Source organism: Rhinatrema bivittatum, chromosome 14 (assembly GCF_901001135.1).
Source record: "Rhinatrema bivittatum chromosome 14, aRhiBiv1.1, whole genome shotgun sequence".
In the NCBI taxonomy this organism is placed as follows: Eukaryota; Metazoa; Chordata; class Amphibia; order Gymnophiona; family Rhinatrematidae; genus Rhinatrema; species Rhinatrema bivittatum.
In genome coordinates this window covers 6,751,326-6,775,946 of record NC_042628.1, presented here as the reverse complement: position 1 = coordinate 6,775,946, position 24,621 = coordinate 6,751,326, and the positions used below count along the sequence as shown (strand labels likewise).

The 24,621-nt window shown below is 45.1% G+C and overlaps 1 protein-coding gene across 5 annotated transcripts in view; it reads left to right on the top strand.

Annotated features, from left to right (window-relative positions):
- The window catches only part of DRC3 (dynein regulatory complex subunit 3), a 39,054-nt gene that overhangs the window by 3,388 nt on the left and 11,045 nt on the right, over positions 1–24,621 (top strand). For 3 of the 5 annotated variants that reach the window (XM_029576130.1, XM_029576127.1, XM_029576126.1), the window contains exons 2-8: positions 665–862; positions 1,742–1,858; positions 3,828–3,994; positions 4,888–5,034; positions 14,963–15,082; positions 19,408–19,520; positions 20,522–20,696. In XM_029576130.1, coding sequence (XP_029431990.1) covers positions 703–862; positions 1,742–1,858; positions 3,828–3,994; positions 4,888–5,034; positions 14,963–15,082; positions 19,408–19,520; positions 20,522–20,696 — 999 coding nt within the window. In that variant the 5' untranslated portion in view covers positions 665–702. Of the gene's footprint in view, positions 1–664; positions 863–1,741; positions 1,859–3,827; positions 3,995–4,887; positions 5,035–14,962; positions 15,083–19,407; positions 19,555–20,521; positions 20,697–24,621 lie in introns of all 5 variants that reach the window. The other 2 variants (XM_029576128.1, XM_029576129.1) reach the window with 2 other exon arrangements.

Sequence of the window (24,621 nt, the reverse complement as noted above, 5' to 3'; positions counted from 1 at the left end):
TTGTTGGAGGTTTTCAATGCTGATCGCTTATGTTAAATTTGGGAAACGAGTTTTCCATTGTCTTTTTGGGCAGCTTCACCGTCTTCTGGCTCATTGGAGGGGAGGGAGTTTACTTAGAAATTTATGGTTGTTGCTGTCACCTTGGCTTGGGTACAGGTCAATATTGTGGGACTGCAGGCGGCACACCAGGTTATGTGGCAGTGTCAGCGAAACTTTCTCTGTCTCCATCTGCTGGCAGGGAGGCAAAACCCAGGAGTCTGGACTGATCTGTGGTACTACAGGAACGAAAATTAGCAGGTGAGAACCAATTATCCTTTTCCTAATGCATATATACCTAGTGTGACTTACTAATTTAGTTATGAAACTTGGTTTATAGAGTTCAAGTTAAGCCTTGCATGGCTGCCTCCCTTTATGAGAAATAACAGCTCTCTGTACCATTAAACAAGGGAAGAAAAAAAAGCAGCACCCTTAGCAAGTGACTGTGTTAATGACACAACTGCTAATGCTTTCCAGGCAGATTTATCCAAGGTATTTCCATGTCAGTAATGGATGTAACTTATGAATGCGGGTAATCTGCCCAGTCGGGATTTTAAAGGCTAATCATTGGCTGTGTGGAATTTGAAAACCTAGCAAAGTACTAATAAAAGCCTTGTTTTTTTCAAAGTTGCATTTTATCTACAAAGGATCACCTCTTGCTTCAAAATGAGTCGATTATATGGCTCCATCGAGCCAAGTGTAGTTGATGAAGATATGCTCCAAAAGGCAGTGGAAGAGCAAGGCCCAAAGGAAGAGGCAGGGCGGATTGCCAAGGCAGAAGGCATCGACTTTAAGGACGTCCTGCAGCTACGTCTCGACTTCAGAAGTAAGTATGTGCAACCTTTTTACACGAAGCTTTCCCCTGCTGAAATGTCTGCTGTCCTAAGCCCTTACAAAAATCTCACTGGACAGTCAGTCAGTCCTAAGGAACAGGCGAGTCAGTCTTGCTTTTTTACTTGCTTCTGAGTTTTCTGGAGAGTTTTTCAATGTGAAAAATTAGCAAAGTAAGAAAATTGTCTCTTAGTTATGACTTTGCGCCATGTGGCCACTGCAGCAGACGTGGATTTATTGGTTCTCAATAAGCAGTCTGGAAAACTGCAGGGAAAAATAATACAGCATCAGTTTGGAGACCTATGACGATTTCGCAAAAAGGCACTGACAAGATTTGGTCCCATGTTTTTCCAGCTAATTATATTGTAGCTTTGACACACTGCACGAAAAGTACAAGCTGGGTCTGAGCCCTTAACCCAGCTGCATGAAACCTTTTGGGTCTTCTTGGGAGATATTTTTATTTGCCTCCTATTTATTGATTGTAGAAACCCAGCCAGCCTTGACATTTTAAGAGCCAGTTCCACTGCACCTGTGCTGATGAGCTGTTAGCTAAAGTGAAGGTCATTGCCTTTTCATAACACACGTAATTAAGGTACTGCTGAGCTCAGTGCTGTCAGCATCCCCGTACCGATGATTGGGCATGATTGCTTTGATTAACAATGTGCACTGGGGCAAGACTGCAAAATATCACTTTGGCGCTTTCATTCCAAAATAGAACTTAGACCAGGAAATATCCTGCTCTCCACGTTTTTCAGAAAGACTTTAAATCATCAGTGAAGGTGTTTGGAAAATATCTTTATGGAATAAGGTCCTTAGAATTCAACAGGTCCTGTATCCTGAACTTACGATTGCAGTGTGTTTTATGCATTCTCAGATATCCTGAAGATTGATAACCTCTGGCAGTTTGTAAATCTGACTATGCTGCAGCTGGACAACAACATCATTGAGAAAATAGAAGGACTGGAAATGCTGGTGAATCTAGTTTGGCTCGGTAAGATTAGACAGTAAATGATGGCAGATAAAACAAAAAATGGTCCATCCAGTCTTGCTCAGCAAGATGTTTAAAGTTGCAAATGCACTCCGAGCGGGTTACTCCCATGTGACTCCTGATCCGTGCCGTACCTCATGCTGAAAGGTTACCCCGAGGTCCATATTCAGTCACTGTTCAAATAGCAAAGTTAGCCGGATAAACTTATTTATTTATTTATTTATTTATTTATTTATTTATTTATTTGAAACTTTTTATATACCGGCATTAGTAAGCATACATCATACCGGTTCACATTGTAACTAGAAGGTTGGAATTACAATCAACAGGGAGGGGAAAACTGGGAGGAATATACATAGAGCAGGCAGGTTGGAAATAAAGCAATTAACAAGTGTAACAGACTATTTACAGGTATATACATGGCGGCTTAAGCAGGATACTGACCGGAGCTTAAATACAAATGGGGAACCAGATTAGACGGGGGCTGGTAGGAGGGGGGGGGATAAGATAAGTGAGCTAGCTAACAGTATCCAACTAACTTTAGGGCAGCTCCATTGGTCTGACCTGACTTAGCCAGCTAACTTTGAATATTGGAGTTCCCAGTTACATGCCCAGACTTCTGCGTTATCTGACTAGATGGTTTTGAATATGGACCTCCCTGTTTCTTCATTTGCATCCTCTGTGTTTATCCTACACCCGTTTGAATTCTGTCACTGTTCTTGCCGTCACCCCCTCTTCTGCAAGGGCCATTCCATGCCTCCACCACCCTTTCCATAAGAATATATTTCTTGATATTGTTCCTGAGTCTACCCCCTTGGCGTTTTATGTCATGACCCCTACTTGTGCAGCTTTCTTTCTATCAGAAAAGATTTGATTCTTTGCATTATTAATACCTTTCAGGTATTTAAAAGATTGTGATACTCCCCCTGTCTCTCCTTTCATGTATGGTGTACATTATTATGTCCTTCAATCTCATTTCATAAGTCTTTCGGTACAGACTCCACACCATTTTGATCACCTTTCCCTTGTCTACTTGTATACTATCTCTATCCTTTTTTTGACATACGGTCTCCAGTACTGAACCCAAGACTCCAGGTGGGACCTCAACAATGACCTGCTCAGGGGTATCAACACTTCTTTTTTTCCTGCTGGTTATACCTCTCTCTATACAGCCCAGCATCCCTCTGCCCCAAGTCACCTCCCAGTTTGTGCAGATCAGTCTGATGTCCCCATCAAGGACAGCTCATTTGGATTCCCTGCATCACAAATGCATGACCCTGCACTACTTTGCATTGCATCCCAGTTGCCAAACCTTCAGCCATTCCTTGAGCTTTCTTGGTCACTTCTAATTCCCTCTTCGCAGATCCTCTGCAAAATCACAAAGATATTGAACAGGACTGACCCCAAAATTGATCTCTGGGGTTCTCCGCATCACTTTTCTCTCCTCGGTGCATTGTTGTCTGTCCATCAGTCAAGTTCTAATCCATTCCACCACGTAGGACCCACCCGCTCCCAGGCTGCTCAGTTTATTCAGAAGCCAATAGGAATTGGTGGTACTGTTATGCAGCCTTTCTGACAGGGTTACACAGTAACAATAAGTAAAACCAGTATTGAAGGATGACTGATCATTTCCCAAAGATGCTGTTGGTTTGAGGACAAGATAGCAATTACCCTAGTAATATTTAACAATTAAATATTTGAATACAAAATCTTTATAAACCTCTGTGAACTACATCTCAGATGAAAAGTGAAAACTACAATAGAAACCCAAATATATCCATATCTGGGTTAATTCCATATCATCAAAATATCATAAAGAATTAATTTAAGTGACAAACTGAGACCCATTTTTTGTTTATGGGGAAAATGCTGAGTACATCTGGCTCCTGAATTACTGTCCAAAATAAGAAAACTACTGCTAGAGCCACCCACTCTGAACACTTGCTGACTTTATCAAGTCTTTTTTTTTCAGATTTATCTTTCAACAATATTGAGGCTATTGAAGGCCTGGATTCCCTGGTCAAATTAGAAGACCTGAGTTTATACAACAACAGAATCCCTCAGATTGAAAACATGGATGCTCTGGAAAAACTGCAGGTCTTATCTTTAGGAAATAATATCCTGACATCTTTGGAAAACGTAAGAACTTGATTGTATAGCAGTTTGTGAACTTCATAAACATTTTACTAGCATCTTAAGGTGAAAATCAACATTTTCATCTGATTTCTAAAGTCGTATTTCACGGTGAATACCAGTTGGCCATCTGACTTCTTAATTGGGTTTTCTCCTCCTTTTAGGGACAAGTCTGGGGCCTGTCTGCTTGGGGGGTTTCCCATTTTGTGTCTATGGAAGAAATGTGTATGACAAAGAGCCCTATATAGGATGAAGGACTTTAGCAGTGCTGTGAGCCACATCAGTGGGTTAGCTTTCTTTTCACCTTAAACCTTTGAGTATTGACCCCATCTGACGGCCACCACTCGGTGCTGTAAGGGCAGTGTTGTGCGCTGCCGTGTTCAGTTCCTGGAGCAGCTGGGCCTGAGGGAGTCTGAAGCCTTGTACAATGCTGGCACTCACTGGCTGGACTCGGGAAGCACGTATGACGGGTTACAGAGGGAATCGTGGTCTCTGGCCCCTGCCCCAAGGACTGGGCTAAGAAGGGGTGGAAATGTTGTAAATCAGGGGGCCCCCCTATAACTCATGAGGTCTGTGCTGCACCTGAATAAGAGCAGTTGGCATCCGAGGACACAGTGCAGCAGATACTGGCGTAAGCTTGTTGAGCAGATTGGGCGGATCATTTGGACCTTTTCTATTCCATGGGACCTATGACCTCCCCCATTTTTCCCATACACACAAAATGAGGAGAAACTCTTTAGTACCCAAAGGGTACTCCCATGAGTACAGAGCCCATGTTACTGATTTCTCAGCTGTCTGTCATAACACAGCCTTCAGTGGAGGTGGGAGGGAGGAAAGTTGTAATTTGATTCTGCCAATTCAGGACTTTGAAAATCCGAATTCTGAAATCTCTGGCACAGCTCATCGGTCTTAGGAACTTCAAGCAGCTCCGTACGCTGAATCTGGCAGGGAATCCGATCAGTGATCATGATGATTACAAGCTGTTTATTGCTGCGTACCTTCCTAATCTGGTGTATTTGGATTTCAGACTGCTGGATGAAAACACAGTAAGTATATCTGGGAGGGGCTCCACTCTGAAATGTTTTCAGGATATTTTTTATATTTAAATTTGTTTATTACGATTTTAACAGAATATATACAACTGGGCATGGGCATGTTGATTCTTCACATACCATGTCAATGTGGAAACCTCTCTCCCCCTGCCCTTTCCAGAAATCCACACACACGGGACACTTAACCATAAACCAATATAAAGGTACATTTTCAATTAGGGAATACGTGCACCGAGCAGATATGCGCATAAATCCCGCTGCACACACATCTGAAACATGTGTGCAGCCTGGCCAAGAGCTGTGCGTGCAAATACTTGTGTGCCCTGGCGCACACCCAGGTCCCCTGTCCACAACATTATTTCTGCTCTTGATGGCGTGTAAGTTATAAAATAAAAGCCATTTCTGAGGGGTTTAAAGGGTTTGGGGTAACCGAGGCGAGTGTAGGCTATCAAACTGGGTGGGAAGTTGGAGGACCTGGCTATTCACTGGGCAAACTGGTAAGCTGGCCATGGTGTGGACACATGCCCCTTTTAAACTTCCCTGACTTACGCAGACACGTATGCACACGGTCAGGCTATTTTATAACATGTGTGCATATATGTGTGCCATCAAGCAATACGTGTGATTTAGTAAAAATCCCCCTACATTAAATGTGAAACAGTGGCCTCTGGTGGGGTCTGTGGAAAAAGACTGACTACATTATTTTTCTGGAACACATTTCAATAGCATTTCCTGTATACATTGTATCAGTCAGAGTTTCTGAAGAACTTGTACACATTGTTCCTTCGGGTTCCCTTCCAAAGCTGTTGCTGTATACATTGTATCAATTTAGTGTTGGTTGTGGTTAGCAGCGACAGAATTGTAACAATTACATGAATGTTTATGAGGTGCTCCCTCTGGTAAGAGACATTGTTGATCAGGAAGTTTTATTTTTGGTTAGTATGTGGAATGAATGGTGAAAGGCTGTGTGTGGAAGGTTGGATGTTTGCCATTTTAAATTTAGTATGTGGAAGTTTCTGTAGGGGATTTTGAGGGCTTATGAATATTTAGTGTGCTAAACTGTAAAAAATAAAATGTGAAGATATGTAATACAAGTATTTTGTATTATTTAGTTTGAAAAAACTAAGGGAATTTAATCTTTTTGGTTGGCAACTGTTTGGGAATTATATGTTAGTACCTTCATTTTTTGTAGTCTAGAACCTGTCAGCAGAGGTGGGGGAGGCCAGCACGTGTAACGGAGTCAGATTTGGAAGGCAGCGTTGGGAATATGATCATATTTCTTCTGTTCTAGAAAATTGCATTGGCTGCCAAGTGCATGTTGGGTAAAAGATTAAGATGCTATATTTGGTTTTAAAATCACTTTATTAAGGCCAGTCATAATACCTGTCCAATTTGTTGATGGCTATCAGCCTTACGTTCTCAAAAAGGTCATCTTGTTATACTATCAGAAATTAGGATGGAATAAACAAGGCAATCTAGTTTCTCTTTTCCAGATCCACTTGTATGGAAAGTCTTGCCCTTTAATTGGAGACTAATTATTCTAAATGTAGGAAAGTAGTGAAGTGCTGGTCTTTAAAGCAAGCTTTTAATTAATAGCTGGAGGGCCTCTATTCGGTGCTGGCGGAATCACTAGGCAGCTGCCTAGAGTTCCACAGGTTTGGGGGCTGGCACTGTCCCAATCTGAGCACAACGTGTTGCCCGGGCTTTAGCAGTATCATGTACCAGCACAGGAGATTCAGGAAGTAGATGCCGGCAATGAAGCTTCCTGGGCAACAGCAGGATTGTGCAGGGTTTAAGTTGCTGCTTCCATCAGCTGCCGGTCCAATCCTGTTTTTTTGGCACAGATTGCACAATGCAGGATGGAGGAGAAAAGGCTGCCTGTACCACAGCCACAAAAAAAGCTAGGACCATGTCAGCCAGACACTAGAATAACCAGAGCCAGGCCATCACCACCAGAACCATTGTGATCATCAAATCCTTGCAGCTATCTCTCAGCTACTGCACCAAGCCTTGGGGGGCACCCTTTTCTCCACTATCCCAGGAGGTGAGGGGATCCCAATCTGCCAGAGCTGGAGGAGAAGGGGGGCTGAGAGAGCCCATGAGAGAGACAGCATCTGTGTGTGAAAGTTGTGAGAGAAAACATATGTATGTGTATGGGAGCATGTGAGAGAATGTGTATGTTCATGTAAAAAAGCATGTGAGAGAGTGCATATGTGTGTATGCATGAACATGTAAGAGGGAATGCGTGGGGGGAGAATGTGTGCATGTGAGAGAGAGATAGAGGAGAAAATTTGAGCACAAGCCCCACACCTCAACAACTAATCTATGACAATTTCAGGGTGACTCGAGATCAAAAGTTCCCAGGTATTTTTTATCATTATAAGTTTTAATTATTGGATGTTATTCTGTTTATCAGCTGTTTTGAAATATTTATTCTTTTTATTAGTATGGTTTTACTATTATGATTGATGTTTTATATTTCTTGATATTATTTTTGAGGAATGATGTTGATTCTATTTTTTCACTGTTGCACTGTATACAGTGTCTGGCTTCTTGCAATCTCCAATTCAGTTTTTGTCTGAATGTTTCTTTTATATTTATGGTCTCTTTATGCTGTATTTTGTGAGGATGTGATTGTGTTCTGCATATGTGGCTTGTTCTGTTTTCCTTATAGGAAAGTCAACATATGTCTATTGTGATCCTGTTCAGAGCTTTTACAAAAAAAAAAAAAAGGGCAGAATTTTTAATGATTATAAAGAAACACATCCCAGGAAATATACCCTCACTTGAATTGTGGATGCTTTCTGATCATCAAAGCTGACAGAATCATTATCCCAAGGCTGGATTATTTTCCAATTCTTCCCCCAGATTTATCAAATTAAGTCACCTTTTACCATCCCCTTCCAAAATTTTTCTGGCTCCAGTCTTGTGGAAAATTAAAGCATAACTCTTTCTGCCTCCAAAATGTTGCTACCTTGTTCTTACAATCTTTCAATTATTGTTGGGCAAGAGCAACCATGGGCTCCCAGAGTCTTAGGGAGTGACAGAGGTGTATTGGTGTTTTAGGGCCTGGTGTAATATTTTGTAGTGTTGCCTTTTCATAGGTAGAGTTGTTACTATTTGTGTGCTGGCAGTTAGTGCTGTTTTCATATGGGAATGTTACTATATTGTAATTGTAATTCAGTTTGCTTATGGCTTTGAGAGCTAACCCCACACCCAACACGTGATATAACAGACCTAATACCATATAGGTTTCAATATTAGGGATGTGAATCGTTTTTTGACAATTTAAAATATCGTCCGATATATTTTAAATCATCAAAAATCGTTAGGGTCATGATACAATACCAATTCCCCCGATTTATCGTCAAAAAATCGTAAATCGGGGGAAGGGGGAGGGCAGGAAAACCGGCACACTAAAACCCCCTAAAACCCACCCCGACCCTTTAAATTAAATCCCCCACCCTCCCGAACCCCCCCCAAATGCCTTAAATTACCTGGGGGTCCAGCGGCGGTCCGGAACGGTCTCCTGCAATTGAATCGTGTTGTCTTCAGCCGGCGCCATTCTGCGCCGCCATTTTGCAAAATGGCGGCGGCCATAGACCAACACGATTCGACTGCAGGAGGTCGTTCCGGACCCCCGCTGGACTTTTGGCAAGTCTTGTGGGGTCAGGAGGCCCCCCCCAAGCTGGCCAAAAGTCCCTGGGGGTCCAGCGGGGGTCCGGGAGCGATCTCCTGCCGGCGCCATTTTCCGTATGGAAAACGATTCGCGGCAGGAGATCGCTCCCGGACCCCCGCTGGACCCCCAGGTAATTTAAGGCATTTGGGGGGGGGGGTTCGGGAGGGTGGGGGATTTAATTTAAAGGGTCGGGGTGGGTTTTAGGGTGTTTTAGTGTGCCGGTTTTCCTGCCCTCCCCATTCCCCCGATTTAGCTACGGACCGCCGCTGGACCCCCAGGTAATTTAAGGCATTTGGGGGGGGGGGGTCGGGAGGGTGGGGGATTAATTTAAAAGGGTCGGGGGTGGGGTTTTAGGGGGGTTTTAGTGTGCCGGTTCCGATTTGTAACGATTTCACGATACTCTAAACACCCAAACGGCGACGATAACGATTCCCTCCCCCTCCCAGCCGAAATCGATCGTTAAGACGATCGAGGACACGATTCACATCTCTAGTAAATATTATATTATATAGAAACATAGAAATGACGGCAGGAAAAGACCAAACGGCCCATCCAGTCTGCCCAGCAAGCTTCACACATTTTTTTTTCTCAACGTATCTGTTTCTCTTAGCTCTTGGTTCTATTTCCCTTCCACCCCCACCATTAATGGAGAGAGCGGTGATGGAGCTGCATCCAAGTGAAATATCAAGCTTGATTAGTTAGGGGAAGCAGGGGAAGTAACCGCCGCAATAAGCAAGCTACACCCATGCTTATTTGTTTTACCCAGACTATGTATTCAGCCCTTATTGGTTGTTTTTTCTTCTCCCCTGCCGTTGAAGCAGAGAGCTATGCTTCAACGGCATATATGTTGTTATAAGTAGTATTTTTACCTCAGAATGTCCTTTTTTATTTAAATCTATTATTATAAATGCATAATTTTTAATTTGTGTCTGGTGAAGTCCAGGGGAGGGGAGGGCACCCGGCTCTAAGGTTCACTTAGAGCACTAATACCCTTGCACCAGCCCTGCCTCTGTTATGATGATCTGACAATTATATTTTATTTTTGTTTTAATTCTTTTTGTTTTAAACTTTTAATTTCTTAATGGGCAGATATCATGACACATAGGCAAATATGTATCATATAACAACAATGAAATACAGGCAGCCAGACAGCTCGACGTGTCTTTTATGCTTTAATTCAGATTGTTTTATGTTGTTTTAGAGCCTGATTTTGAAAAGCATTTACAACACTTAAATTAGGGTTTAAACGTGTAACTTGCACTTTACCCATGGAAATGGGCTTTTATAAATTGCTACAAATATATACCATTGAATTGTCTATAGGATATTCACATGCAAGTTTATTTTACGCGGGTAAATGGCTTTTTTAAATTGCTATGATAGTACATTGCATTTACACATGTTATTCCTTTTAAAATTATCTCCATAGTGATGATTAGACTTTGTTGTCTTGTTGTAAGATTAAGATGGTAATTTTTCAAAGTGGTGCGAGGACGCACATTGACACGTGTGTCAGCACATGCCCAGGGACATGGCTATTTTATAACATACATACGCACATATATTATAAAATAGCCTGGGCACATGTATACGTGTGCACATTTGCAAATGGGCACGCACAGGCCGCATACATCTGAATATGAGCTGCATAAGCGGGGCATTTTATAACCAATGCGTGTCCACACCAGACCAGTTTCACCAGTTCGACCACTTTTCGCCAGTGTAGAGCTAGGTCCTCCAAATCCCCCTGATATAATGGCCTGCACTCCCTCCAGTTACCCCCAGACCCTTGCATGAACTTCTCTTGGCCCTGCCCATATCGCACCCCCTTTTTAGTTCCACATGAGACATTCGCGCCCATGTAGGTGGACTCGAGCATGTTCTACATATGTAACTTCTCTTGGCCCTGCCCCAGAATGCTCAGGCCCTGCCCACATCGCGCCCCTTTTTACTTCCATGTGAGATATTCGCGCACATGTAGGTGGACACACATGTTCTACATATGCGCACATCTCCTGATTTTGGCTTATCCTCAGCTTAAATTTCACCTTATATTGGTTGATGTAATGTTTATATATGATTATATTATCTATACTATGATATATTGTTTTATGAATTGTAATTATTGCTTATGATTTATTGTTTTATGAATTGTAGTAGTTTTGGGGTTTTTTTTGTATTTTGATTGGTAACTGCTTTCATTTATGAAGAAAGCAGTATATTAAAGCTAATTATACTAAACTGAACATGGTTGAGAGGTAGAGTAAACCTGGTGAAACAGCAGCTCTAGAAACCAACCAGATCTGTGCCAATAGGTTGGTAACAGCCAGTTGCTACCGAGCAAATAAAGAAAGTATGAGCAAGCAACACTTCAGGACATGGGGTAGGCAGGCTGGCACCAGCAGCCTGCAATTCCCTAGAAACTAAGAACATAAGAAATTGCCATGCTGGGTCAGACCAAGGGTCCATCAAGCCCAGCATCCTGTTTCCAACAGAGGCCAAACCAGGCCACAAGAACCTGGCAATTACCCAAACACTAAGAAGATCCCATGCTACTGATGCAATTAATAGCAGTGGCTATTCCCTAAGTAAACTTGATTTATAGCCGTTAATGGACTTCTCCTAGAAACCAACTGGGTTGTTGCTGGCAGGTTGGTGGAGGCTGGTCACTATCAGGCAAGGTGACAAGGATCTAAGCATCCAGATGTTTAGGAGTGGCTTCACTGGTTTTGAGAGCTGCTTGGATTTATTGCAGGACATGGAGGTAATATGGGAAGATGGGTTACTGTATAATCTGCCTGGACTGGTGGAGACTGTCCCAGGAGCAGTCAGGATAGATCTTTAGCTATGTGGGATGGATGGGACACATAGGAGGTCATTTTCAAAGTACATGTAAGATATTATCGTGGCAGTTTTCAAAACCTATGGACAATTCAGTGGCATATCTTGTAGCAATTTTCAAAAGCCTACAATCCAGTTTTACACAAGTAAAGGCCCGTGCACGTAAAAAACGGATTACGTGCGTGGCTGGGCCTTGCGCGCACCACGCGCATTTTAGAACAGGCCCGGCCACGCGTGTGACCCCCATTATGTGCAAAAGTGCCCAGCCAACAAAAAGAGGCAGGCTGGGGGGCGGGGAGGGGCCGGCCGGGACAGCGGATATTAGGCCGTGTCCCGGAGAAGCGCGTGCTGGCAGCCAGCCGGCGCGTGGAAGACACTTCTGCTTGGGAGGAGCAGTGAGTATTAAAATTAAAAAAAAAATGAGGAAAGCTGGGATAGGTTTAGGGGTCGGGGAGGAGAGCAGAAGAGGCAGGAAGGGCAGGGGTTAGGGTTAGGGAGGTTCCCTCCCAGTCCGCTCCTTAATTGGAGCTCACTGGGAGGGAACTGGGCAAAGGCCCCATCGTATCTCCGTTCGTACTTTTGAAATTTCTCCCCCCCCGCATGCGTGAGTCGCGGGCCGCCCACATGTGCGGACGTTAATATCCTGCGCGCACGGATATCGCATTTTATAACATGCGTGTGCCGACGCGCTCACGTTATGAAAGGATAGCGCCCGCGTGCACCCTCATTTTAAAGTCTACCTTTTAGTTTGCCTCTGTTTTGGCACAAATAAATCTGACGCAGAAAGCCCTGCTTCCCTCACATTCTCAGGTATTTGGAATTACATTCCAGTCTTTATCGTTCCTATATTTGTCAGAAATCGAACAGGTTTCTTCACAAATGTCACACAGCCAAGAGCAACCTTCTCACTGCTGTCAGAGGCGTAGGAGAAGGGGGAGAGGCAGGATGGGAAGAGCAGAGCCTGCTGGTCGCTGATTAGGTAATGAAGCCTTGGGCCCTATCTCAGTGCTTCTCATCCTTTCCAAACCCCCATCCACCTGCTTTTTTGTCTTTGCTTTCTGACGCTGACCTTGCGTCCCTGTGATTGCTGTTCAGCTCTTCTTGCTGCTGTTTCTGGTCCTGGAGGGCTTTCGCGCTTTCTCTGCCCTACGTCGCTCGGCGCCACTGCTTCATTCTTTCAGTATTTTTTCCCTGCCGTTGTTTCCAGTGCACTTTTGTAGTGAATTGAAATGAATTGCCCTTAGCTCTCTACTTTTGCTGTTTCTGATAAATTAAAACCGACAGACGGAGGCATTTTCAAAGGGACGCCTGCGAGTAAAACCCCGCTTTCTCCGCAGAAAACTGCCCGGCCACTATGTGCATAAAATTATGCAGGTGCGCACTGCTCACAATTGTAAGTGCACCGGGAGGCAGAGTCTGGGCGGGGTTTATGCCTCTGCGCATATCGGGGTAGATTTTATAACATGCGCGCACCGGGGGGCCAGATTTTGCACTGATACGCGTGATGACGATGCAATCGGGCCTCCCCCAGTTCCCTCCCAGTCCGCTCCATATAAGGAATGGGAGGGAACTTCCCTACCCTCCTGCCTAACCTTCCCTCCCTTTCCCCTCTCCTCCTCGACCCCTGAATCTTGCCTTTTTTTTTGTTTGTTTTATAACTTACCTGCTCTGTTATGCCGCTGTCCTGGCTGGCCTCCGTCCCACCCCGCCCAGACCATGCTTGCCGGGCCGCCCTTTTTCAGGACCTGGCACTCGTGCGCTTATCGGCGCTTATGTGCGTGGCCGGGCCCTTTAGAAAATGTGCGCAGTGCGCACAGGGGCCCAGCCACGCCCATAAGCGCCAATCTTTACGCACACGGCCATTTGGAAATTCAGCCTATTGTGTGTTGTGAAAATTGTGCACTTAAATTTCACTGTAGCTTCGTACGGTGGATTTTGTGAGAGAATTTTAAAGCAATCTTACATTTGTAAGCTCACTTTGAAAACTGGTGTAGCTTAGGCCTAGAACAGCTCATAAACGTGAGTATTTCATTCACTGTAAATCAGCGGTTCGGCGTGGCTCTAAATATTTCGGCTATGATACACTGCTTTGACGTAGGTTAACAGCACCATTTGGTAGCACTATCCATACTATGTTAGAGTAACACAAATGTACACCTGCCATCTGTCTGCACTCCCAGTTGCTTTCAGCCCAAGAAACATAAAATATGACAGCTTGTAAGGCCAGTTCTGCGAGCCCGTTTCCCCGACCTAATCCGATTCCTTCTAGTCTGATTTCTGTCTTTCCCCTTGCTCCCCCAATTTGCTGTGGATCCTCTGTGCTTTCTCATTCTTTCTTTGATTCTGATAGCATTTGGAAGCTGATCCATGCTTCCCCATGTTACTCTCTCCTCCCCTCCTCTTTTAGGACATAGATTGTGAAATAAAGTCATTTAGTGCATCAAGCCCTTCGTTTCCCATCACATCTCCTTTTTCTAGAACTTTCCCACCTGTCCTTCTGGGTATCCAGGTCGTGGAGCCTGTGATGCAGACCCTGCCCCTCCCCTGCAAGGAGCAGCTTCTGAATTACAGCTTTGCTGATTGTCTTCTCCAGCATCCGAGTGCAATCATGCTGAAGTACTTTTTTAGACTTCTGCAATGATGTTTTCTCCTTGAAAAAGTAAATAACATGATCATTACCTGACAGGACTGTGCAATTCAGCAGAGCAGTTCAAGATACAGTAGCTGAAATGTTTTGAGCTATGCTTCACTGCTGCTTAGTGCATTGACAAGTGAACTGTTTCAGGTGCTTTTTGTGCAAAGAGAAGTGCCAGTTGTCAGAAATGAAAAGCATTTTAGCTACCAGCCACTAATACAGGACCTAGTAACATAGTAGATGACTGCAGAAAAACAACAGCCGATCTATACTATCCGCTAAGTTATTTCTTACACATTGCAAGGATGAATCCCAGCTGTAAAATATCACTTCTTATCCAGAACAGGTTGTTTTGTTTTGTTTTGTTTTGTTTTTTTAAATCTCATTTTACTCTATGATTTTGGACAAATGAGCATTTCAATTCCCCATCTAGTTCACACCCAGCTCCCCCGTGCTTGCCATGTCTAATGATTCAAATCTAGCAATTCTGGCATGGCTGTTGCCCAAACATCCAGTGTCCTAGGTCCCCTGCATAGCTTGTCTGACAGACCTGGCTACTTGAGGACCTGCATTTCCTCGTAAACATCTGTTTGTTTGTTTGTTTGATTTATTCTGCACCTTTCAGGAACTCCAAAGCTGATTATATTCTAGGGTTTTTTTTTACTATACCTGCAGCCTGACATGCAAATGGCCAAACCTTCTTATTTCTGCACACAAGTGTAGGATGGTACATTGTAATGAACTATATGTTTGCTTTAAATTTCCAGAAAGAAATTGCAGCTGTAAAGTATCAAGATGATATTGATGACTTAAAACGCAGTGAGAACCTGATCCTGACTAAGCTGAAGGAAGAATCTGAAAAGAATAAAGAGCTGGAGTACCATAAGGTACAGCCAATAATCTCTCTCCTTCTGTCACTCCTAGATATATTACGGGACGTCCCAGCTCTACAAACCCCGGTTTCACATGAAAGCTAAGTTAGTAGCATATCCTCACGACAAGTCCTGGTTTTATAACTGTCATATTTGCCCTGTTTGGAAAGGAATAGTATCCATTTTATTTTCTATCATAAATGGGGACTTTCATTTTCAGTTTTTATTTTATTTTCTGTGGGAATTTCAAGGTTATAACAAAAAAAATAATCAGTAGAAAAATTACTTTCTGATAACATACAGTAGAAATATCAGTGGAAATGTCATTTTTCCACTGATTATTTTTGCTATAACCTTGAAATTCCCAGAAAAAGGTCCCTATGTATAAATTTATGGTGCGACCGTATCTGAGTTTTGTGTGCAGTTCTGGCCACTCTATCTCGATAAAGATATAGTGGAACTGGAAAAGGTGAAGAGGAAGGTAACAAACACTGATAAAGGGGCTGTGGAGAGGCTGAAGAGGCCAAGACTCTTCAGCTTGGAGAAGAGAGCACAGATGACAGGAGAGAAGTTTATAAAATCATGAGTGGAGTGGAACAGAGAAATAGGGAATCTACCTTATAAATGGGCCATGACCGACGGCCCGCAAATGCGCAGTAGAGCACAGCTCTACTGCGCATGTGCGGGCAAGGACGTCGGTCTTAGCCAGCGTAAAAAAAAAAACAAAACATGGTGGTGTCGGGTGGCAGCGGCGATGGCGGCGTTGGGCGGCAGCGGCGATGGGTGGCAGTGGCAGCGGCGATGGCGGCGTCGGGTGGCAGTGGTGGTGGGTGGCAGTGGCGGCAGCGGCGATGGCGGCGGTGGGTGGCAGCGGTGGCGGGTGGCGGCGGCGGCAGCGACGGCAGCGAACGATGACGAGGAGCAGCAGCGGCCAGTAGCGAGCGAGGGAGGGAGAGGAGAGAGAGAGAGGGAGGAGAGAGAGAGAGGGAGGGAGGGAGGGATTGAGTGAGGGGGAGGGACTGAGTGGGAGGGAGGGATGAGGGAGGGGGAGGGACTGAGTGAGAGGGAGGGGGAGAGGGACTGAGTGGGAGGGAGGGACTAGGGATGAGTGGGAGGGAGGGAGGGACTGAGTGAGGGGGAGGGACTGAGTGGGAGGGAGGGATGAGGGAGGGGGAGGGACTGAGTGAGAGGGAGGGAGAGGGACTGAGTGGGAGGGAGGGACTGAGTGGGAGGGAGGGAGGGACTGAGTGAGGGAGGGATTGAGTGAGGGGGAGGGACTGAGTGGGAGGGAGGGACAGAGGGAGGGGGGGGACTGAGTGAGAGGGAGGGAGAGGACTGAGTGGGAGGAGGGACTGAGGGGAGGGAGGGAGGACTGAGTGAGGGGGGGAGGGATTGAGTGGGAGGGAGGGACTGAGGGAGGGGGAGGGACTGAGTGAGAGGGAGGGGGTGGGGAAGAGTGAGGGGAGAGGGAGGATGAGGGAGAGGTGAGAGACAGGGATGTGAGTAAGTGGAAGGGTTAGAAGTTGTGGAGCAGAGAAAAAGGGACGTGGAGGAGGGCTGAGGGAGAGGGGATGGGATTGAGACAGGGTGGGGAGTGACTGAGGGAAGGGGAGAGAGGTGGGGAATGACTGAGGGAAGGGGAGGGAGGTGAGAGTGAGGGGAAGGAGCCAGTGGGGAGACAGAGAGTGAGTAAGACTGAGGGGTAGGAAGGGGGGTGAGTGACTGAGGGGAAGGGGGAATGAGGGAGAAAAAGTGTAGGAGGGTGCTGTTTTCGAAAATGGGCCGAAAACAAAAATGTAATGTAGCCCGTTGTGACGGGCTTAACGGCTTGTAAATCATATATTGTATTCTTTCAAATGTACTAGGACTAGGAGCCACTCGGTGAAATTAACTGATAGCAAATTTAAAGCAGTTAATGCACAACTAAACTGTGCAATTTGTTGCCAGAGCATGTGGTCAAGGTTAATAATATAACTGGTTGTAAAAACGTTTGGTCAGATTTCTGGAGGACAGGCCCATTAGCAGCTTGGGGATCAGAGAGCCAAGGGTGACTCCATTAAGAGGCATCTAGGTTCTGGCAAGGCAGGGTTAAAAGGACTGCAGCTTGGGTGTGGTGCAAGCAGCAAGGCAGAGCTTGGCAAGGCTGAGGCGAAACTTACTGAGGACCCCTGGTGGAGAAGAGGCTGCACCACAGGCTAAATCAAGTGGCCAATGAGGAGATGGCTTGGGCAGCTAGGAACAGAGCTCACTGGAGGCCTCTGCTGGTGGGGAAGTATGATAGCAGACAGGCTCAGGACACCAGAAAGGGCTGTAGAAAGGTCCTGCAGCTTTGGCAACAGCTGCTGCCAATACACCCCTTCCCTGTTAGAAAAGTCTCTAAATAATGTATTTGTAATAATGGGAGCCCTTTGCATGCTTACAACCAGGAACTTTCTGAGCTGCTTCCATATGTGTGAATTGCATTGTTACCTCTTTAGAGGGATCCTGAAGATTTTATGAAGGATGCCTTCTTTCATAGTCTTACAGAGTGTATGGAGATATTAGGTCTTATCTGATAATTTCCTTTCCTTGAGTCCAGTCAGAGTAGTATCCAGAAGAATGGGTTATGCACCCCAACCAACAGATGGAGACAGAGACAAACAAGCTTGCTGACATCACCCTTATATGCATCCATGCTGAATTCAGCCTGCCAGTATTACCTGTAACAAGCTTTATGTGTCTTTATTTTTGTAAGATCTGTGGACCCTTGTTGTTGTGGTGAAGTTGACTCAGCCTACAGGGCAGGCCCCATAGACCCTCACCAACAGCTGGTGGAGCTATACGAGGAAGAGACTGGACAAAATCTTCACCTATAGCAGCCCTATTCACCTTGGGTTGAGCCAGCAGGTCTTAGGCGAGAGTCTCTATGGAAGTGACATATACATAGTTCCAGGGCCAAGCTAGGGTCAGAGGCAAGTGGCAAGCTAGAATACTTAATACCCAAGCAAGAGTCAGTGGTAGGTGGCAGGCAAGAATGGTCAATCTCCAGACAAGGGTCAGTGGCAGGTGGCAGGCAAGAATGGTCAATGTCCAGACAAAGGTCAGTGGCAGGCAAGAATGGTCAATGTCCAGGCAAGGGTCAATTCCAGAAGTCAGTCTGTGGGAAGGCTGGGAAGATGCGGAGAGGAACTGACACAGCAGGGCAGGCAGGGAGGCAGAAGCGTTGAATGAGATGAGACAAGAAGCAGGACCGGGAACGCAGGAGCTAGGAAACAGGAGACCTGTTGCTGAAACATCTGCCAGTAGTCTGGGGCTGCCTTTTGTATCCAGAACAAGTGATGTCATCAGCGGGCGCTGCCTCTGGCCCTTTAAGACGCAATGTGCGACGTGTGTGCATGGCTAGGGAAAGTACCAGGAGGGGGCCAAAGTGCAGCATGAAGGAGAGGCGTCGGAGAGAGCATCTGAGCCTGGTCCTGCTGGTGCTGTGCAGCACTGGGGGAACCACTTTGCTGCCACTACTGATGCCGGTCCTCTGCCCGCCTCTGCCCGCCACTCGCACCCTGACTCAGCCATTAACGCCAGACAGAAACCAGACCTTGCCAGAATACATGTGCAAGCCACTCTCCGCAACGCCTGCTCTGTCTTTCTGGCTTGCGCCTCCTTCAGAGCGGTTCCACCTTCCATTGGAATTGTAGTTCATTTTGTGCATCCACCTTCAGAAACTGAAGTTTGTCTCTTTCTTGTGAAGCCAGAGGATACAACTTGACCTAAGAGCAGCCTCCCTTAAAGTTGGCCTCTGGAGAAAACCACTCCAGATCCATCACATCTTTCATTGCCTGATGTAAGGGAAAGGATTTGGAGGATTTTCTAAAACTGACCATAAGATCCTCCCATGACCTGGGAGCCTCTTCCTCTCTGACCTCTGCTATATTCCACGAACAAGGATGCCATTTCCTCTCTATGAAAGAGTTGGACCATGGCGATGCTATCCTCGCTTTTGGGGGATTCTCCCCTTCTTCCAGATCCTCTGTAGCTTTCACCTCAGGAACTGTCTCTTCATCCTTTTTAAATTAAATCTAGCTATCTTCGGGCACTGCTCAAAGGGAGAACTTAGGAGCTGCTCAAATCCAGAATTCCAAATTGGCCTACCAGGACACAGACCACAGCACAGGATGCACACCTGTACCATCTGCTGGAGACAGAGAATACTGGCAGGCTGAGGTCAGCACAGTTGCATATAAGGGTGAGCCTGGATGTTTCTAGCGCCATCTGCTGGCCAGGTACTTAACCCATTCATCTGCACTGGTCTGACTGGATGACGATGTAAAATGGCTTTGACTTTGTATTCTCTCTTTTCATAGGCTGCATTTGTTGAGTACCTGAACAGCTCCTTCCTGTTTGAGAGTATGTACGCAGAAGATGTTGAAAGTGAAAAACTCTCTTTAATTCCTGGAGTGGCTGGACTGCTGGAAACATATCCTTCTCAGGAGCACCAACAAAAAACCCAGGTTTCCAAAACTTCTAAACTGGGATGCTAAAGTGTTGTTTTGTTCTCTTTACTCAGAGCTGTTTTAATCTCTAAATGAGCTGCTCTAGTTCATATTAGCATCCAATGTCTTTTTGACTGTTCTGTCATTATGACAGCACAGTGCAGTAAAGTCTTTGCTCGTTATGATAGCACGAATGCCGACTCCCATCAGAGACAGAAAAGTGTGAGCATCCAAGGGTGATGAGCAATTTAATATAGTCATACACAATACGACGTTAGGAAAGGCTGACACGATAATATGAAAAGCAGGACCTTTCCCCCTTTGTATTATGCCACAGCATTCTAGTCATTCAAATGTAGTTTAATCTTCAGTGCCCCCCAGAATAAGAACATGAACGCTAACATTTCAGGGCAAAATGAGTCGCAGCTGCACCCACCTCATTCACTGATGCTGCTTGCGGGCTCAGGAGCCTGTGGGGATAAGGTGCACTTGGAAGAAAGCACAGTTTAACCTACAGGTGTTCGCCAATGCAGCCCAAGGAGTTTTGGGCACAAAATATATGCTTGCAGGTTATGTGCTAAGCATTTTGTTTACATATATTTTCAGGTTTGTATGTAAAGAAAATGCATACCATTAGCTTACTGCATCGAGAGTTTAAACAACATTATAGCATGTACGTTAAGAAATCTCGCTGTGAATTAACATTCAGCTTCTTACAATGGCCCCAGAACTGGGAAAACAAGAGCTAGACTCAAGCTGTCAGGGCAGAGGAAGGACAATCCCTTAATATTCAAAACCATTCAGAGGTATAGCACTAAATTTCAGTGTACCTGAGTTTCATCAATGCCTCAAAAAACACAGGAGGTGGGCATTCAGGACGCTAGTCTTGTCCGCTTCTAGAGAGCAGAAGCGGCATGAGGCATTACGGTTTTCCTGGATCAAGTGTTCCAACTTTCTAAATGAGGGACCTTGACGTTGCCTTCACCTACAAGTCCAAGTGTACGGCAGTTTGCCAGAATATATTTGAATATGGTCTAAATCACCATGAAAAACGAGAAGCTGAGGAGCAAATTTTCAGTGAGTGCCTTCAGGAAGCAATCAATGAAAACCAAGAGCTCGGTGTACAGAAGATCAAGGACAATGAAAATAAAGCTATTGAGGTAATAGCTAAGTCTAATTCCTTTTCCTCATTTATATAACTTATTAGTAATAAATTAGTGGCAATAATATTTGTTATATTGCACCATTAGTATACACAGGACTGTACAAGGTGATTGTGTAGAGTACTGACCCAGGAGCTTCAGCTCTGTAACTCTGTGCAATGCTGGTGGTGCTGCTGGGTCCTAGTTATGTCTCTATTTTTCAAACTTGCATATACTCTTCATGTTTTATTGCATGGATAGGAGATAGAACACTTTCATTTTATACTTTAAGTAATATTTTGTATAGGATTTGAACAAAGATAGAGAGATTTCTCAGTCTTGATTGGATGTATGCCTTCACACACCTGGACCCTGTCAGGCCTGTTGAACCATTAGGCGTATTCCCAAACACAACCTTTGCTACCTTAATCAGTTTCAGAGTCAGAAGAATGTAAACCCAAAAGTATTCATGGCCTTTGTATCTTCATTTTAGCTGGTGCAAAGCACACACACTGGTTTCAAGGTGAGCTTACCGTCTGCACCTTTCCTCCGGGGACCTAACTTTGCCTCCTTTTCCCTGTTGTGAGACAGCAGACTTTTACCTTCACTCTCAGAAGGCATTTTTATGGAGACCAATGCATGTTTACCTACAGAAAAATGTTTTGAAATTGTCCTCTCTGTATCTCAGTGGAGAATTGGAGAAGAGAGAGTACTATCAAAACTGATTATCAAGGAAGCCAAACTAGTTTCATTCCATGGAGCCAATCTGGGTGACATGGAAGTTTCTGAAAAGATCTGGATGAGAAAATTCTTAAGATACACAAGAGACAAAACATTGGGAATTCTGCATTCTTGTTGAATTCTTTGAAAATAAATAACTAGCTAAGATTAATACTCAAGCAGATCAGGAGATAAAATACAGTAAAACCTTCAGTGCCTTATTCTATCGTTTTAGTAAGATTTATCCATCAATGAGATGTCTCCATGCCAGATTCCTTTCTAACCAGATAATTTGAAGGTAACATAATGGTGGCAGTGATTTTTGTTGCATGCTTAATAGGATCACATGGTTTGCACTGCCTTGTATGATTATATATATATATATTATTTCTGGTCTGTACTGAAAAGCATTTTCTTTCTTTCTTTATTTAAAAATATTTGTAACTCACCCTTTCCAGATTAAAAAAAAAATCACTCAGAGCAATGTATAAAAATGAACACATAATACAAAAACTTAGAGAGGCCAATATTCAACTAATGGCCAGTAAGGGTTAAAGTTAGCCAGATAACTTGTCCGGTATATTCAGCGGGATAAGCATCCCACTAAATATATTTGTTTAAAGTTATCTGGCTACACATAACCGGATAGCTTTAACCCTAACTGGTCATAGGTTGAATATGGCTGATTAAACCTAAAGCTATCCGGCTCCTTGAGACCGGATAACTCGCTATTTACCCGGATATTTTCACATCTACTGTGGTGCCATTGAATACATTCCCTAAGGTGTGGTGGATATACACCTCTTAGTATTTTAAATACCAGCACAAAACATTTAAATTTGCAACGTTCAGAAATAGACGGCCAATGCAACTTTAAAAGCAAAGGGGGAGCTGACGTACAACAGCACTTCCTGTTAATAACCTGCAATCTTCTGATCATTTTATCTGGGAACCCCAAATAGGGAGCATTGCGATAATACGAAGGCATAGGCCACCTTTTTAAGCCATGTCGGTATAGGGCAATAATTGCTCAAAATGAAAGCAGTTAGATGTGAGAATTTTAAGTGAATTCACATGGCTGGGAAAGGGTCTGGGCCTCCACGCACAGGCGATGGGGATAAGATGGCGCCCAGCCTTTAACAAAACAAAACAACATAAGAAATGTTCTCTTCCATCGTGGAGTCATAATGCTAGTGGAATACAAATCCAGTGGTTGGGCAGACACACAAATTGTCCCCAACCTCAAATCCAGTGTTCGGGGACAATTGAAATACTTCATGCAGCGGCTCGGCATCCCAGCATGATGCAAGGCATGATGCAGCGGCTCGGCATCCCAGCATGATGCAAGGCATGATGCAGCGGCTCGGCATCCCAGCATGATGCAAGGCATGATGCAGCGGCTCGGCATCCCAGCATGATGCAAGGCATGATGCAGCGGCTCGGCATCCCAGCATGATGCAAGGCATGATGCAGCGGCTCGGCATCCCAGCATGATGCAAGGCATGATGCAGCGGCTCGGCATCCCAGCATGATGCAAGGCATGATGCAGCGGCTCGGCATCCCAGCATGATGCAAGGCATGATGCAGCGGCTCGGCATCCCAGCATGATGCAAGGCCCTTGGTCCTTTTGCTTGCAGGCAGTTGATTAGATTAGGAAACCAGATTCAGTGGACCTGGTGGCTTATCCTTCCAAAAACCATCTTATTTTGGTCAGATACTATATTATGTTGGTAATGGCCAGTCTTTGGGATCTTGCCACTGTTGGAAACAGATACTGGACTGGATGGATCCTCAGTCTGCCCCAGGGTTAGGGCTCTCTCTTGTGGAATAGCCTCTCATTATTTCATTTTATTTTAGATTTTTATACATGTAAGAGCTCCTTTCTGGTCAGACGTGTAATCGTGCATGCCTCTTCTTCCCAGCGACAGCAGGATCTGTATATACATTTATTAATAAGTAAATAACGAGCCCCGGAGGGTTGTAATTAATGGGCAGCAGGCAGGACACTGATAGCTGGGCCCCGTTTTGGGCAGCACATATTGCACACAGCACTTCCTCATCTTTCCTGACCTGAGCCACCTTCTTTGAGTCCTTCTGGCTCAAGAATAGGAACTTTCAAAAGGATGCTTGGGGGGATCCTCCTAGGAGCTCCAGTTAGGGATCAGCCTGTTGCCCAGCAGATATATGGCACTCTGACCCTAGCCAGCCACAGGATACTCCCACCTACCTCCTAGCTTCTTTCCTTCTTCACCCTTCAACAACCCTGCCTTTTCTTCCACATTGTGGTGGCTGGCTTCTGTTTCTATTGCCACACAGCATCAGCGGCTGGCTAGCCTTCTGCTATACGGGGGAGGTGACTGCCTCTCTTCCTGCTTATCCAGTGTCATCAGCAGAGGCCCGAAATGACACACTAATGCAAGTGATGTCGGACCATCGATGACTGACTATGTCAGGTGTTAAGAGCTTCAGCAGCTGGAAGATAACAGGTAGACAGGCCACAAAAAAGGTTGCAATAGGCCAGTTCTGAGTGAGATGTGGAGAGGGTGTACTGACCAGTGGAGGCCAGTTGCTCTGAATGCTGGGAGGAGCAGAACTGGTAGCCACTTGCAGCAGCCATAGAGCTGGATTTTCTAAGGTTGCAGACCTTAGAGAATCCGGCGGTAACGGGGGGGCGGGCCGGCTTTCGCACAGAATAACTACACCATAAAAGTTGTAGTTATTCGGCGCGAAACTGGCGGCGATAAGGGTCCTTACCTTTTGCCGCCAGCGATGTCTTCGCAGAGTCGGTCCCAGTTCCGCCCCGACTCCTCCTCTTCCGGGGCCGACTCCGCCCCCATTTAGTGATCGCAGGCGAAAATGACCCCCTAAGTGAGCCAGCTTCTCGCCTCACACCAAGTTCTCCCTTATCCTATAGATAGAGGGACTGGTCCATGGTAATGAGTGCATGTCTGTCATTGCCCCCTGTTTCCCTTTATTAGGGCTTTCAGTGCTCTCTCCATGCAACACTGCCTGCTCTGTGGAGGCCGGTGTACCACATATCTGTATTAGTGTTGGTGTACCTCGGAGCTTGAAACGGTTGGGAAACACTAGGCTATGATGGGAAGGGCCGGTAGGGTGGACGAGATTGTAGGGAGTGCTGCAGGCTGCTGGTGCTTTCTGGGATCGATAGGGTGGCATTGGTTAGAATTGTTGCATTGTTTTGGTAAAATGGGTTGATGCTTAT